This window comes from Cryptomeria japonica, chromosome 4 (assembly GCF_030272615.1).
Source record: "Cryptomeria japonica chromosome 4, Sugi_1.0, whole genome shotgun sequence".
NCBI classification, from domain to species: Eukaryota; Viridiplantae; Streptophyta; class Pinopsida; order Cupressales; family Cupressaceae; genus Cryptomeria; species Cryptomeria japonica.
In genome coordinates this window covers 325,706,100-325,723,912 of record NC_081408.1, presented here as the reverse complement: position 1 = coordinate 325,723,912, position 17,813 = coordinate 325,706,100, and the positions used below count along the sequence as shown (strand labels likewise).

Sequence of the window (17,813 nt, the reverse complement as noted above, 5' to 3'; positions counted from 1 at the left end):
ATGTTGCTGAATTGACCAAAAATGCTGCAGAATTGACCGGAAGAGCTACAAAATAGACTAGAAGTGTTGCAGAATAGACCATAAATGATAAGAGATAGATTGAAAATGCTAAAGTACAGAAAAACATAAAAACAAAGTTGAGAAATCTTTCATAAATGCCATTTGAGGTGTCAAGATGCTACAATGGAGACCAAGAACGTGAATCGGGAGCCCGAGAGAGCTAATTTGTGCACCAAAAGAGCTAATCAACCTGACAATGAGATTTCCTGCAAGCAAACTTGTTAAAGATCAAAGGGGCTAGGCCCTACGGTGGGCACCAATTAATGTGATGCTAAAGATGTGGTTAAATGAAACAAGCATACACATAGATGAGACAATAAAACATAAGTAGAAAGAAAATACAAGATCTAAATTAAAGATGCAAACCCAGAGCCTCCTTTCAAATGTCCCATCTTCCTCTATTCTTGAGGACCTTGAAGGTTGAATAATTGTTGGCTCTTAGTAGAGCAATGACCTCCAAAGTGGTAACTCAAGAGTTGAGTAGCTACTTCATGATTGATTGTGTAAATTGTATGAAATGTATGATGATTGATGAATGATTTAGCTAGAATGATCTATTCAAGCTACATGATTGATAAAATAAAAGTAGATTAATATGAAAATGAACTATGATTAATCTAATTAAAAATTAATTGTAGATGATATGATGTAAAATGCCTATAATAATAATGAAAAAACTAGGAATGCAAGGGATCCTTATTGCTCCAAAATGAGGGGTATTTATAGGAATTCCAAGGCCAAGGTAAGGTGGTAGGAATCGACGGTCCAGATTTGATTTGAAGATATCAAGGGCCAAGATTAAGGAAGTTGGAGAAGAGGTTGGAGGAAGGGACACTTGTCATCTCTGTGGTGACAAGTGTCAAGGAGCCTTGCTCATGAAACATCAAGTGTCTAAGGGAGGAGACATGTGGTAATAGTGCCATGTGTCTCAAGGGGAGAATATCCAACCCATAAGAGGTTAGGATAAAAGAGGTTAGGATGTGCAAGAGGATAGGGTTAGTTAGACCCTAGGATTAGATAGAATGGGTTAGGTTAGGGGATGGTTAGGTTAGGTGGTTAAAATTTAGGAGCCATGTGCTCAATTTGAATTTAGAAATTCAAATATTTGAAAAAGATAATCAATCTCAACAAATCATGATTTGATTTGTTTTAACTAATTATGAGATTAGAAGAATGAATTTAGATGGATGGATGATTAAATAATTTAGATTAATTAATCAAAGGGATTATGAAATGAACTATATAAATCAGTCATGTAGATTTATTTACTAGTAGATGAATAGAGAAATTAATCAAATTGCTTGTGAATTCAATTAATTGGGAAGGGGGATTAATTAAATAACTGCTACAGACCATTTTTAGGTGTATACACATAGAGAATTATAAAATTAGAATGTCATCCCCATGAGTGTAGAAAGTAAAATAAGGAATTATATTTAAGGTAACAATTAGTAAACCTTTAGGGTCATTAACATAACCATGCAACATAATTCAATTTCTGTGTGATCCTTATTATGGTAAGTACAAATAACATCTTAAATTATGCCAATCATTAAGCAAGAGATAAATATAGATATGTACAAATATAATTCAAACGATAGCTAAATAATGGTGTCATTTATGCACTATAATATTATCATTTAAATCCAATTCATGAAATAAGAGATCTATAATTTTTAATTCTATTTATTTCTATAAGTTGTCACACACCATAAACATCATTTAAAATTTACCACATTTTAATATTGCATCTGATTATGTCTATCCCTAACTTTTGGTTGCTTCTAGTTCCTTGTAATGAGTTTTATAACAAAATTCATATACTATATCATGATTCACCTAGGGCATATCACATTGAATATTTTTTTTTGTTTTTTTAGTCACACTCCTGTGAGACTTGTCCTCCTAGTTTTTATGGATATTTTATAATGAGCCTAACCTCTTTCTTGTTTTTATCTTAATCAATACTCATGTCAATCCTCCTCATATGGTATTGCACTACCCACTCAAGTAGACAAGTAGCAAGAACCATCAAAATAATAAACCTTTTAGGTATCATCATGTTCACATAGACATGACAATGTGTCCTAGATCCCTAAGCTCAATGCCCAATTCTGGAAACTCCTCTAATTCATCAAAGAAAGCAATTTTTAAGAACCCGAGGGATGGAAACCCTCCCGCCTTTCCAAACACCTTTCGCAATTCCTCACGCCCATTATTCTCTGTTTTCCACAACACCAACCTATTTATAGCAAAATCCTGAAGTTGAGTCATATTGGCAAAATCCTCTTCAACGGATAGATCCAACTTTGCTGATCGCAGTGTTCTCAAATAGACCAACCTTGACAATCCCTTTGGCATTCGCTTAACCCGCTCACACTCTAAATGTTGAAGACAATCCATACTGGTAACTTTTTCCATCTTCGAGGTATCAAAAAAAACAAGAGACTTTTCAGATGTCTCACACACTCTGGTACCTCCTCAATACGTGTTTCTCTTAGATTCAATACTTGAGGAGTTTCATCTTTTCAATGCTCTCAGGCAATGTAGAGATGCCCCTCTACCCTAGTCATTGTTGTAATAAGTCTCATGGCTACATTACTAATATTATCACTCTCATCACACTTGGACCTCATCATTGCCTTAGATATACTAGAAAAACTCACAAGGTATTCCATCTTTGTCGCAAGGAGTGTTGAATTTTTTTTATCAAAATATGTAAGGGTCTCCCAAGTCCCAAACAACTTCCACAATAAATAAATTGCTCAAATTTACACCATTTACAAAATGAAATGATTTTGATTAAAAATATAATATTTAATAACATTACATTTCCCACGTAATTGTGCTAAATCTAGGTGAAAGCACACATTCATAATACAATGTTACATCTTGGCTTCCATGCCATGCAAACTAATCTAAACATGTACAAAATACAAGTTCAATAAAATATTCATCAATAATACATATATAGTGATATACAAATAATGAAGTATTTGATCGCCCTTAACCCTCAAGGGTCCTTCGTAAATTGAACACAAGAACATGGTTGAGGTACTTTCCTCCCAACCACAAAACCTTACGCTTCCCTAGAGTTATTACTGGCATGAAGACCACCTGACATTGCACGAAGAGCCTAAATACATGGAAATAAAAAGAAAGAGGGCATCTCAATGCAAGCTTGATATACTCACATGCAATTCCTAACATGAATATGCAATGTCTAACAATCAAGACATGGCAGAGAAGTATTATCAATAAATTTGCTAGGCTATGTTCATCTATTTTAATGAACTCCTGACTTTTGCCAAAGTACTTTAAAATAGAACCATGAACCTGGAAAGAGGATCACATTCTCTATAAATCTATATTTCGCATCCTAACCCAGAAGGTAATATTTTTCAAATACACATGCATAGCAATTAAAACACACATTATGCATTTATGTTCTTTCTTTCTTTATTTGCAATAGTAACTACAATGCATTCAATTTCTTTGAAAAATATTCATTCCATTAATCATGTTGATGTGCATATTTACTATTACACTAATATTTTCATGATTCTTTAATACATAATTTTTCTATATATGCCTTTTTCTTTTCCTTCACTACGACATCTAAGCAATGGTTTTCATGATATATAGATGTTCATGCATACCATTTTAATTTTCAAATATATATTCTTCATATTTTCCAATAATAATCATGCTAGTTTTAAGAAACAAATACTATAAACAATTTAATCAAGAATCCCGTAAATTTTTACAATATAGAATGCAGTCATAAAATGAGATTACAAGTTACCCCATTCATACACATACACATACACATACATATGTATATGTGTATGTATATGTATATGTATATGTCTATGTATATATATGTATGCATGTACATATATACGTACTTATATATACATATGTACATATATGTATGTATGTACATATGTACACCCACACACACACATACATGTGTGTGTGTGTGTGTAGACACATAAAAATTGACTAAAATAATATTTAATTAATTATGCCTTTATCAAATGGTTAATTTAATTAATCAAATGGTTAATTTAATTAATCAAATTAACCTACCATTACCTTCTAATTAATTAAATTATATTTAATTAATATCCCCTTTCCATTGCTCCTAAATATTGATTTATTTCAAATAAATCAAACTCTCCTTTATGGAATATTCCACTTTTATCCCTAATCCTAATTAGGTAAATCAATCCATTATTAATTAGGCCAATTTAGTGATTCCTACAAAACTATCATCTAATCCCCTCATTATCCTAATTAATCCAAAGCCTAACCAATGTTAGTATTTATTCAAATTAAAAATACTACACATCTACCCAAATCCACATGTGACTCCACATGTGACTCTACAGGGACATAAAGCTTAGCAAGGAGGCCATCGAGCGATACCTGAAACTACTAAGGAGAAGAAGCGCTTGGTTAAGCTTAGCAAGACCTACTACCCTCCTAGGGATTTTGCTAAGCCTTGGAAGGAGGTTCTGTTTGCTATCATGTGCTACATCACTCTGGATGACAGATTTACCAAAGTCTACGGCTACCATTTCATGCTGCTCAACCACTTCAGGTATGAAGACAAAGTTAGCATACCCTATTTCCTGAGAATGCCACTATCAAAGCTCACATAGAGAACCCTAAGGGAGACACTGCTATGCACCAAGGTCTAATGGTTCTAATCTATGATCATATTAAAGCTAATCAAATCGCCCACCCCCAGCTTTCTAAATCTGATTCTAAGGAGGAAGGGTCAGACATTGAATTTTTTGTGGGTGAGGATTCTGCCGGTGATTCAAAAAGTGAGACTGAGGAGAGTCTAGAGGACTTTGAGGTTGAATTGGGTAAGAAAAGAAAATAGGAGAGCAGTAAGCCATCCTCTTCTAAGGGATAGAAAAAAAGCAAAGAGAAGGTCTTCTAGATTCACTCTTCCTCCTCCTCAGAGGTCTCTGAGGACTTTGAAAAGGATGACTCTCCGTCCCCTCAGAAGAAGAAACCTAAACCTTCTTTTCAGAAAAGGAAAAAGCAAAAAAGGCAAGGCAATTTGGAGCTGAAGATGGAGGACAAAGAGCAGAGCAAAGATTCTGATGCGGACCAAAAAGTTGAGGAGGAGATTATGGGGGATGATTTCAACCAGAGTGTTGGTGGTGATGTCGAACAAATTATTGATGGAGAAGACCCCAAAACTGATCAAGCCAAGGTTGGTGAAAAAAGACCCCCTTCTAACCCTTTTGTTGAGGGTTTGAAGGGGTTTGTAGACACCCTTGACTGGCTCAGAAATAGTCACAAGAAAGCTATGGAGGAAAACAAGAAACTGAGTCATAGGATCCAAATTCTGGAGACTATTAGCATCGGTGAAGGTAAATCCATTGCTGAGTATGTTGAGGATTTCAGAAAGACTATTGCCAGAGTTGAAGAGATTAGGGACGCCTTCAATCCAAGGTTTGAGCAAGTGGAGAAGGCCCTAGAGGAAATTAAAAACAATGACACTGTTAGGGACTAGAGAATGGTGGATGCTGAAAACAGACTCAACAAAATCGATACCTATCTCAGAAGCATTGATGAACAAAGCTATAATATTCTAAAGGCATCAAATGACAACATCAAAATCCTGATCAGTAAGCTAGAGAATGAGAAGGGATCCCTGGAGCAGGAACTTGACATGGAGGGAGTGGAAGGTGTGCAAGGACCAAGAACGAGGACCAGAGGCAAGAAGAGGGAGAAAAAGCCAAACAAGGAAATCGAAGAGCTCAAAGTTGCTTCGGTGAATTATGACCTGTTGGTCATCAAGGCTGCTGAACTTCTAAAGTCTCTATAGGTGTTTCTAGCTGTCTAGGTCGTTATTTCTGGGTTTTTCTGCTTTGCTGTTCTTAGTTTTTTGTTGTCTATTCGGGTTGCTGTCTTTCTTGCTAGTCTTTTGTTTGTTGTCTTTATGCTGGTCTAGCTGATCTTTGCTGAACTATCTCTATCTTTTGATCTTTTTGTTAAAGGTTTCAGGTCCTTAAAACCTATTTTTCTAATTAATCAGATCTCACAAGTCACTTCACATGTCTGCATCACCTTTGACCAAGGGGTTCTCACACATGTGAGGATGCTCTTCCCCATAGAGCCACCCTACTCTTTCCCCTTTTAGCTCATATGTCATAAACTCTCTTCCACTAGCCCTTGTACCTTTCCACAAGTTTTTCTACTTGTCACCTCTTGGACTTCCCAAGATTTGCTCAGACATGTGTGAGCACACTTACCCTTGCACCCACTTCTCCTTGTGACACTTGTCACAAGGCTAAGCCTTCAAACCTGGGACCACATTCCCTTTCAATCTTAGCCCTTGATCAATCTTCAATCTTGACCATCGGTTATCAAGCCTCCAACTCTATAAATTGAGCTCTCATCCATCAATCAAGGGAGGAACTTTTTATCATATCATTATGATGCCCTTTTAGTTGCATCCACTTTTCATCATAGCACAATCATAATGCCCATTTTGATCTATCATATCTACATCCATCATCCATGTTGTTATGTTAGTTGAGAGCATTCCACACTTAACCCTACTCAATCTCCCACTCTTTATTTGACAACCTCAAAGCAATGTGGTTCATGGAGACGAGGAGGACAAGGAAGAATCACGATACTGGGAGTGTCATGAGGGAAGTTGTATTGGTTTAATCATGTTTTCTCAATATGTTTTTATATGCTTAACTTTCTTAATATTGAATCTAAAATGGTTTTATTTGTAATGGTTTCTAATCTTACCAATCTTGATTAACCTTTTTGACGTGATATATTTGGTGAACCTGACGTGAAAGACAATGGGAGCATCATGAGGGAGGTTTATTCACACTTTCTCATTCATGTTTTCATATGCCTAATCTTTCTTGACACGTTATTAATAAAATGAATACATTTGTGATTCTTCATTGCAACTAACAATCTTTCTAACTAATTGAGGTTTCAAGTACTTCATAATTTCGATAAGTTTTATGTTTTGAGAGTTTGATCTTCATAAAAATATCAAGTGCTACCATAGTCAACATAATCTAGACTGTCAAACTTGGCAACCTCGTGCTGAGTACTATCAGACTCCATTTCCTATATTGTTGTTATATTGTTTTACCATATTGATTGCATTTGTCATAATATTTTATGGTTTAATGATTGCAAACAAAACTTAGTAATATGTTAGTATAGCATATCATGCAATAATGCATTCTATCAAATGAGGTATTTTTGTGACATTCTGTGAACACTAAAAAGACAGTTTTGCACTTTAGCAGCGTAAGTAATGCTGGTAAAAGCGCTTATAGTCTTTAAACTGAACTCCATTTTTGCGCAATATCCTGCCATCATTTCATTCCATGAAATTACATCTCTTTGAGGCATCCATTTTGTTTATCTCATACCATTCGAGGAGAGGTCTGTTGGAAGTGGATTCACTCTTTGGGGGGGGGGGGTGGGTGGTGAATCAGAGTGCTATAAACTACACCATAAAAAACAAGACAAACTTGAATGTTCAACTTTAAGGTTTTCTAACATAATAAAAGGTTGAAATTAACTTGAATAATTGAAAGCAGTTGAACCTTGTGTAGAAACATTTAATTCCTTTCAAAAGCATTGTAAGATAGTTCAATTAAATTTACTGAACAATCTTTGTATGCTCTATATAATACATCTTTTACTACAACTGACTGTTGTAATAAAGTTTTCACATGCAATGAACATAATGGATTTTAATGACAATAATTTGCAGATGAATGAAAAATATTGAGTATCAGAGCCTGACAAATTGAATGAGCACAAAATAATAATCAAAGAGATACAAACAACAATACACAACACAAGAATTCATGAGTGGAAAATCCTCATGGGGTATAAAAAACCACCCATAACCTGCCAATTTTATTCCATCTCAAAACCATCAACTTATCACAATGGTGGAGTCTATTCTCAACACCTTATCTTTAATGCCAATCACAAATTTAAGAAATCCTCAAAGATAATGAACCCTGGTGGAGTCTCTTCTCAACACCTCTCAAATTTTAGAACCCTGTGAGTAGTTGCTCTGAATACCGATCGACCTTACAACTACATTGTAACTACAGTCCCAAAATCATTATTGAAAACAACTAACAGAAAGTTTTTCAATGAAACCAACTACAAGATGTACTGTTGTTCAGTATTACGAAAACTTTCAAACTCAAGATATAAATATCATGATAGCTTGAGACAACACAAAAATATCCTTTTAAAGAATGTTAAAATGATATGTTCGAACTTCTGTTCAAACCCTCTTTTGCATTTTTTTCTCTTCAACCTAAAAAAAACCAAAGACAATCTTTTTATGATGAAGAATAATCTTATACTTAATATTTACATCACAAAACCCTAAGGAATGTTTTTTTTAATAAAAATAGATCCTTAACTGAATAAAATGTTTTTTGAATCAGTAGAATTTTTCTTCCTAAATAAGAACAAGATTCTCTTTTCAATTTCTAACTTGTTTGACTTAAAAACTGATTTTCAAAAATAGAAACTAGTTAAGCTTAACTAGTTATAAAATCTTTTCAAAAAACCAAATCTGAGTCTTGGCTTATAACGCAAAGATACCTGATTATGCCGACCAAAAGTCAACTAGAAACATTGAAAAACCTATATGACGCATGTCCATTTCAGCTCGAAGTCCACCATTCACCTGTGCATCCTTTGTATTCTAACATATAACAAACCACATCAAAAAATTCCAACTAAAACCGATCTGCTTGAGGCCGTGAATGATATATGGTGACTAGGGTTCAATGTTGCCTTTGGTAAGACTGAAATAAGATCCTATAGCCTTTATGCAAGCCCCAAAGGAAATATCATAATATTTCAAATCCATAAGGATATCAAGTTCCAACAAAGCAGTGATTAAAACCTGTTCTACGAACAATATAAACTACCCACGTGCCAAGAGAAATGAAATATGTTAAAGTACCTTTTGCAAAACCATCTGCCAAGTGGGATAGCTCGAGAATATTATGACTTAAGTCACAATTGCCAAGTATATCAAATCATAGCTGAATATACTTAACAAAGAAACATGATAATACAAGTGGACCAAGTTATAAGAGGTCGCTATGGTCAAACAAAGAGTCATCAATGAAGGATCTGCACATAAACAGTCAAAAATCCAGACTGTCATCATAATTAACCATATGCCAAAAGACTAAGTGAAACTCATCTAAGCGACCGACATCAAGGACAACATCGCAAGGGAAAGACCAACAAACTCCCCCTTTGTCCTTGATGGAAAAACCAATGTCAATAACCAAAGAACCACTGAAATAACCATTTGTAATGCCAACCATCTGAAATAACAATACCAATGCCAATAACATGAACCATGAACCATAAAAAAAAAGATCATCAAAGCAATCTGTGAACCTCTGAACCACATCATAACAAAACCAAATTGTTTAGAAATTGTAACCACTGCTAAGAATAATGCCAATGAAACCACTGCTCAGAAAAGGCCATGAAATCGACTAAGAAAAAAAATGCCAGCTAAGAAAAAATGCCAATGAAACCACTGCTCAGAAAAGGCCATTAAACCAACTAAGAAAAAAAATGCCAGCTAAGAAAAAATGCCAAAGAAACAACTGACCATAACCATAACTAACCAATGATGCTTATCTCCCCCTTTTTGTCTCAAGTATAAAGGGTGAATCTGAAAGAACAACTGCAAGATATAGCGAGGAGCAGTTAAAAATATTATCAAAGACAACAGCAGGAGGCTTCTTTTGAAGACCAAAGCTCCCCTTGTACCAATGATTGGATGTTTTAAATAGGGTTAGATTGAGATACAACTCCCAATCGCAACCGAAGCCTTTCAAATGCATCTGTAGCCAAGGGCTTGGTAAAAATATCAGCAACATGTGCTTGAGTAGGAACATATTGCAATGTAACTTGATTAGCCAATACTTTTTCACAAAGAAAGAGTAACCTAGTTGCAATGTGTTTCATTCTGGAATGCATCACACAATTTTTAGAAAGACTTATAACACTAGTATTGTCACAAAATATGGTGAGAGGTTTGTCAATAATAATACCCATATCCAAAAGAGTTTGAGCCATCCATAGCAACTATGTACAACAAGATGTAGCAGCAAGATATTCGACTTTTGTTGTAGAAAGTGAGACACAATCTTGTTTCTTGTTGTGCCATGCCACAAGACTATCACCAAAAAAAAATGGAGCACCACTGGTTCTTTTTCTGTCATCCACACAATCGGCCCAATCAACATCAATGTAAGCCAATAGAGTAAAATTGTCATTTCTAGGATACCAAAGACCAAAATCAAGAGTACCCTTAATGTAGTTGAATATTCTTTGAACAACTGTAAAATGAGACTGTTTAGGAGACTAAAATCTAGAAACCATACAAATTGCCTGCATTAAATCAGGTCTTGATGCAATTGAGTATAATAAACTGCCTAGCATTGACCTATACATAGTTTGATCAACATTAGGAGTTTCATCCACTTTAGATAATTTACAACCAGTGACCATGGGAGTACTTATTGCATTGCATTCATCCATTTGAAACCCTTGAAGATTTATTTGGCGTATTTTGTTTGAGAAATAAAAATGCCATTTTCAAGTTGAGAAACTTGAAGTCCAAGGAAAAAAGTTAGTTCTCCAAACATTAACATTTCAAATTCAGATGTCATTATCTTGGAATTTTTTTGAGATAGTACATCATCATTGCTACCAAAGATAATGTCATGAACATAAACTTCTACAATGAGAATATCATTACCTTCTTTCTTGATATAAATATTGCTATCCACACTACCTCTGATGAAACCATTGACTATCAAATGTGAATCCAACTGTGAATACCAAGCTCTAGGAGCTGTTTAAGGCCATAAAGAGCCTTTTTTAACCTGTAGACATGATTAGGTTTGTCTTGTGCAACAAATCCTTCAGGCTGTTCCATATATACCTCTTCTTCCAGAAATCCATTCAAGAATGCAATTTTAACATCCATTTGGTAAACCTTAAAATTTTTAAAGCAAGAATATGCTAAAAATATTCTAATTGACTCAATGCGAGCCATAGGTGCAAAAGTCTCACTAAAGTCAACACCTTCTTGTTGTGCATACCCTTTGCACACAAAGCATGCTTTATTCTGTACCACTTTGCCACACTCATCCAGTTTGTTCTTGAAAATCCATTTTCCACCAATTACATTTTTGTTGTCAGGTCTTGGGACTAACTCCCAAGTTTTATTTTTGTCAATTTGGCTGATTTCTTCCTGCATAGATTTCAACCAGCAATCATCATTCAAAGCATCATTAATAGTCTTAGGCTCAAATTCAATTACCAAACAAAATTGTTCAGCAATTTGAGCTTGTTCATCAAGTTTGACTCTTCTTCTTGTTAAAATTCCAACATCTTTATCCCCAATAATCAGATTTTGAGGATGCCTCTTAGTAATAAATCCTGGAGGGTGTAGATAGAGGTGTTGTTACTTTAGGACTTGATTCATTCTCTTGCTGAGAGTTATCTACAACAACAGATTCAAGAGATTTGCCAAGTATTAAAGTAGGCTCCTCCTCGACATCTTGAACACGATTATCATCTTGAAACACCTTCTCATCAAATGTGACATTTATAGATTCAACAATGTTATTCAGCCTTATATTGAAGCATTTATAGGCTATACTATGTGTAGAATATCCTAAAAAGATACCCTCATCTAATTTAGACTGAAAACTATCCAGATTTTCATCATCCTTTTTAATAAAACATTTGCAACCAAATATTTTAAAATATTTAATAGTTGCAGAATGACCATACCATAGTTCATATGGAGTAAAATTAGACTTCACTCTGATATGCACTCTGTTTAGGATATAGATTGTTGTATGAACAACTTCTTTCCAAAATCTATCAAGTAACTTGGCTTCATCTAACATTGTTCTAGCCATTTCCTTGACAATTATGTTCTTCCGCTCAACTACCTCATTTTGTTGGGGTGTTCTAGCAGCAACATACTATCTTTTTATGCCATGGTTTTCACAATACTCAATGAATTCTTGAGAGATAAATTCTCCTCCTTTATCTGATCTCAAACATTTAAGTTTGAAACTTGATTCTTTCTCAACCAATTTATGGAAGATTTTAAATCTTTCAAAAGCTTTTGACTTGTGTTTGAGAAAAGTTACCCAAACCATTCTTGTGTAGTCATCAACAAACAACATGAAGTATTTTTCACCATTGATAGACTTAGTCATAGTAGGATCACATAAGTCAGTGTGAATTAGATACAAAGGTTTAGTAGAAGAATGTTCCTTTGATTTGAAGCTTACCTTGTTTGTTTGCCTTTAACACATCCAGAATAAACAACATTTTTTGGTTTACTAAGCACTAGTAGACCTCTTACATTCTAATATTTACTGATTCTAACCAGATTATCAAAGTTTATGTGACCTAAATGTTTATGTCACAACCAATTATCACAAATTTGACCCATAAGACACATACCTTCATTTCTTTCATGATTTGATGAGTCAAGGAGATTATATATATTGCCATGTGTTCTTAGTCTCGTTGCAATTGTTTTACCAGATTTATTTTTGATTACACAACCTTAGTTGAATGAGACTTTGTATCCACTATCACAGATTTGACTGACACTTAAAAGGTTGTGTTTAAGGCCTTCTACATAATACACATCATGAAGAGGTGTATTATCATTAAGAAGTAAATACCTCTACCTTTTATTTGAATCCCATAATTGTCACCAAACTTTACAACACCACCAACATAATCTTCAAGTTTCAAGAACTTGTCTTTATCTCTTGCCATGTGGTTAGAAAAACCACTATCAACAACCCATAAAGTTTACTTACTAGAGAGAAAAGTAGTTTGAACAAGCATGAATTATTCTATGTTATAAACTTATTTGGGTTTCCAAACCTTTCCTGTATTTGGTTTTTTTTGTCTACACTGATTGGAAGTGTGACCAATAGCATTACACTTGAAACACCTGATTGTTTTAGGAAAGCCAAAATATTGATTTCGACCAAATCTTGATGGTCTAGGCATCATGAATTTGCAAGTGCTCACTTTATGACCAAATCTGTTATAGAAGAAGCAATATCCATTGAAGAAGGAATTAAATCTAAAATTGTTCCACTTGTTTTCAAATAGATGCTTCTTAATATCAGTTTTTATATTCTGATCTGCAGAATTTGAGCATTCACCTGTGTTAGTAGGTTGTTTTTATTTCCCTAGCATGTTATGCAAATAAATGATTCTTTCATGATCTTGAACTTGATTTATACGAGAGTTAACCTACTATTTGAGTGCTAGAATATCTCGTTCTTTGTCAGAAAGTAATGATCTGAGATTGCCAATAACTCTTTTAGAGTTATCTAATTCACTTTGAAGAGAGATAGTCAAATTATCTAAAATTTTCTCCTGAGAGGAGATGAGTTTCTTGAGTTTTTTAATTTCTTGTAGGGAACACACCAGTTCACCTTCAAGATTTATCTCACAATTCTCAAAATCTGATTGACTATTCGATTTACTAACTGTTTTACTGCTTACAGTTTTAGATGAATCAATTTCAGCCATGAACAAAGTTTCACCTTCATCACCCAAAGAGTCATCTGACTCACCATTAGAGTCTTCTTTGCAGAGTAGACTCTTTTTCTTTTTAAAATTTTTAAATTTGAACTTCTTCTTAGGATTAAAAACCTTTTTCTTGTAATGTTTTTCAATTTGGTAATCATCATTATTTTGTTCAGTATAAGGACATTTGGCTGCAAAGTGACCAGCTTTGCCACAAGCAAAGCATTTCAGAGGTAGTTTTCTTCTGTATTTCTTTTTGAGCTTTCTTACTAAGAGAGCTTCTAAAGAATCAAATAGTTCTGATTCACTACCCACATCCTCTTTCTTCTTTGTTTTGAAGGCAAACTCTTTTAATGATGAACTAGTATTGTCAACTTTATTTGTTCTCATTTCAAACACAGTCAAGGTTCCTTGAAGATCATCTAGGGTAAGCTTATTGAAATTTTCTTTTCTTCAAGAGAAAAAAATTTAGTTTCATATTTAGGCAATAAAGTTATAATTACTTTCTTGACCACTGTGAACTCATCAACCTCTTCACCTAAACCTCTCATCCCATTTACAACTTCATCAATCCTTAGAAAGTATTTAGCAATTTTTTCATCATCTTTCATTCTCATTTCCTCAAACTAAGTTTTGAGGGTGAGTATTTTAGACTGTTTGACTTTTTCATTTCCTTGATAGATATTTTCAAGTTTTTCCCATATTTCATAGGCAGATTTACAATGCACGATTTTGACAAAGACATCTTTTGTCAAACCACACAATATAGTATGTTTGGCTCTGACATTCATTTCATACTATTTTTTCTCATCAAGAGTAGTAGGTATGGTAGCAGGACCAGTGTACTTGTTACAGACAATGTTCCACACATCAAGATCAATAGAGATTAGATATGTTTCCATTCTGATTTTCCAAAACACATAATCAATTCCATCAAATAATGGAGCTCTAGTAACTAAGGACCCATCTTGAATATGTGACATGATAGAAGACTTCCAAGATAGGATCTATCCTAGACAAAACAACCTAATGCAAGACCCTACACTCTGATACCACTTGTTGGAAGTGGATTCACTTTGAGAGGGGGGGGGGGGGTGAATAAGAGTGCTATAAACTACACCATAAAAAATAAGACAAAGTTGAATGTTCAACTTTAAGGTTTTGTAACACAATAAAAGGTTGAAATTAACTTGAATAATTGAAAGGAGATAAACCTTGTGTAGAAACATTTAATTCCTTTCAAAAGCATTGTAAGATAGTTCAATTAAATGTACTGAACAATCTGTGTATGTTCTATATAATACATCTTTTACTACAACTGACTACTGTAAAAAATGTTCACATGTAATGAACATAACAGATTTTAATGACAATAATTTGTAGATGAATGAACAATATTGATTATTAGAGCCTAATAAATTGAATGAACACAAAACAATAATCAAAGAGAGATAGACAACAATACACAACACAAGAATTTCATGAGTGGAAAAACCCTCATGGGGTATAAAAAACCACTCGTAACCTACCAATTTTATTCCATCTCAAAAGAATCAACTTATCACAATGGTGGAGTCTCTGCTCAACACCTTATCTTTAATGCCAATCACAAATTTAAGAAATCCTCAAAGATAATGAACCCTGGTGGAGTCTCTGCTCAGCACCTCTCAAATTTTAGAACCCTATGAGTAGTTGCTCTCAATAATGACCTTACAACTGCATTGTAGCTGCAGTCCCAAAATCATGATTGAAAACAACTAACATAAAGTTTTTCAATGAAACCAACTACAAGACGTACTGTTGTTTAGTATTAAAAAAACTTTCAAACTCAAGATATAAATATCATGATAGCTTGAGACAACACAAAAATATCTTTTTAAAGAATGTTAAAATGACCTGTTCGAACTTTTGTTCAAACCTTCTTCTGCATTTTTTTCTCTTCAGCCCAAGAAAAAATAGAGACAATCTTTTTATGATGAAGAATAATCTTATACTTAATGTTCACATCACAAAACCCTGAGGAATGGTTTTTTTATTAGAAAAGATCCTTGACTGAATAAACAGTTTTCTGAATCGGTAGAATTTTTCTTCCTAAATAAGAACAAGATTCTCTTTTCATTTTCTAACTTCTTTGACAAAAACTAATTTTCAAAAACAAAAACTAGTTAAGCTTAACTAGTTATAAAATCTTTTCAAAAAACCAAATCTGAGTCTTGGCTTATAACACAAAGATACCTGATTATGCCAGCCAAAAGTCAACTAGAAACATTGAAAAACCTATATGACGCATGTCCATTTCAGCTCAAAGTCCACCATTCACCTATGCATCCTTTGTATTCGAACATATAACAAGCCACATCAAAAAATTCTAACTAAAACCAATCTTCTTGAGGATGCGGATGATATATGGAGGCTAGGGTTCAATGTTGCCTTTGGTAAAACTGAAATGAGATCCTATAACCTTTATGCGAGCCCCAAAGGAAATATCTTAATATTTCAAATCCGTAAGGATATCAAGTGCCAACAAAGCAGTGAATAAAACTTGTTCTATGAACAATATAAACTGCCCATGTGCCAAGAGCAATGACATATGTTAAAGTACCTTTTGGAAAACCATCTGCCAAGTGGGACAGCTCGAGAACATTATGACTTAAGTCATAATTTCCAAGTATATCAAATCGTAGCCTAATATACTTAACAAATAAACCTGATAATACAAGTGGACCAACAAAGAGGTCGCTATGGTCAAACAAAGAGTCATCAACAAAGGATTTGCACAAAGACCAAGGAGTCAGCAGTCCAGACTGTCGTCATAATTAACCATATGCCAAAAGACCAATTGAAACTCATCTAAGCGACTGACATCAAGGACAACATCGCAAGGGAAAGACCAATACAGATACCACTTTGAAGCATTATTTCACAATACTTTGTATTGTTATAGATACCCATACCCAATCCCAAGCTCCCATTACATGCATAGATCATTATATTCAAAGTTCCCATCTAAATGCAGATTGGAAGGATGCCAACAAAGGTTGTCGAATTTGGCTGTACGCCTACCAAATGCACTTTCTCGAAAGTTTCTAAAGCCTTTTCAGTGAGTACATGTTATGCATACCCTTTGAGCCTTATCTTGCAATCATTACACTACATGAGACTGAAATCTTTTTGAGTCATTTTGACAAACTATATAGTGCCTTGTCTATGCTTTCACATTTTGCATAACTTGCAATAATCCCCATGCAAGTTATTATTCAAAAGAATAATTAGATAAGTTATAAGAATATTTCCCCATGGTAAAAATGTTAAATATTTAGATAAGGTCAACCTTGGATGATTAATGAAGAGAGAGACCTCATAGTTATCCCTTCTAAAAAATCAACTAATATAAAGGTAGTTTTCTTTTCATGTCCAAACTATGAAGGTAAGAAGTTATAAGTAAGAATAATAGCTAAGATTTTTGCACTAGTCACTAATAGTATGACACAATGACATCATATGTATAAAATCCCTTCAAGAAGGGTATAATATTGCTTATGACATAACCTACAAATCTTTTACTATCATTGTACATAAAAAGGTGGTGAAAATTGTAATACCCTAAAATTGGTCATCTAAACCATGGGCCCCTAATCTCGACAACATCACCAAGGTCCTAACCAAAAAGGCAATTAAATCAATCTTGAGCACATAATTAATTCTTTAATTATCAAATATCACATGGCAAAATCAATTACTCAATATTAATTAAAAATTTATTTAATTAATTGAATCATTCCAGAATATTCATTTTTGATCAATTATCCAATTTTAATTTATTAAATATCCTTGCATATTTAATTAATTAATAAATTTGTCATTCAATCATGCAAAAAGAATTAATTTATTACAAAAAGAAGAATTTATTACAAAACAAGAGCTGAATTGAAAATTAAATAAAAGAATTGAATTGAGAGAAATCAAACTTGAGATATTATTTCTTTTTCTAAATTGAGAACTTGAAATCAGAAAAGCAATTTAATTGAATTATTGAATTATTCTCTTAATTTGGAACTCAAAGCTTTTAAGAAAAGAAGTTTAGTTGCATTAAAAAGATC

General features: G+C 33.8%; 1 protein-coding gene across 1 annotated transcript; it reads left to right on the top strand.

Moving 5' to 3' along the window:
* Window positions 1-4,765: 4,765 nt before the first annotated feature.
* On the top strand, window positions 4,766-5,596 carry LOC131875115 (uncharacterized). Its single transcript, XM_059219141.1, has 2 exons — window positions 4,766-4,937; window positions 5,037-5,596. Exons 1-2 carry the CDS (start codon window positions 4,766-4,768, stop codon window positions 5,594-5,596), a joined length of 732 nt encoding a protein of 243 aa, XP_059075124.1.
* The last annotated feature ends 12,217 nt before the right edge of the window (window positions 5,597-17,813 follow it).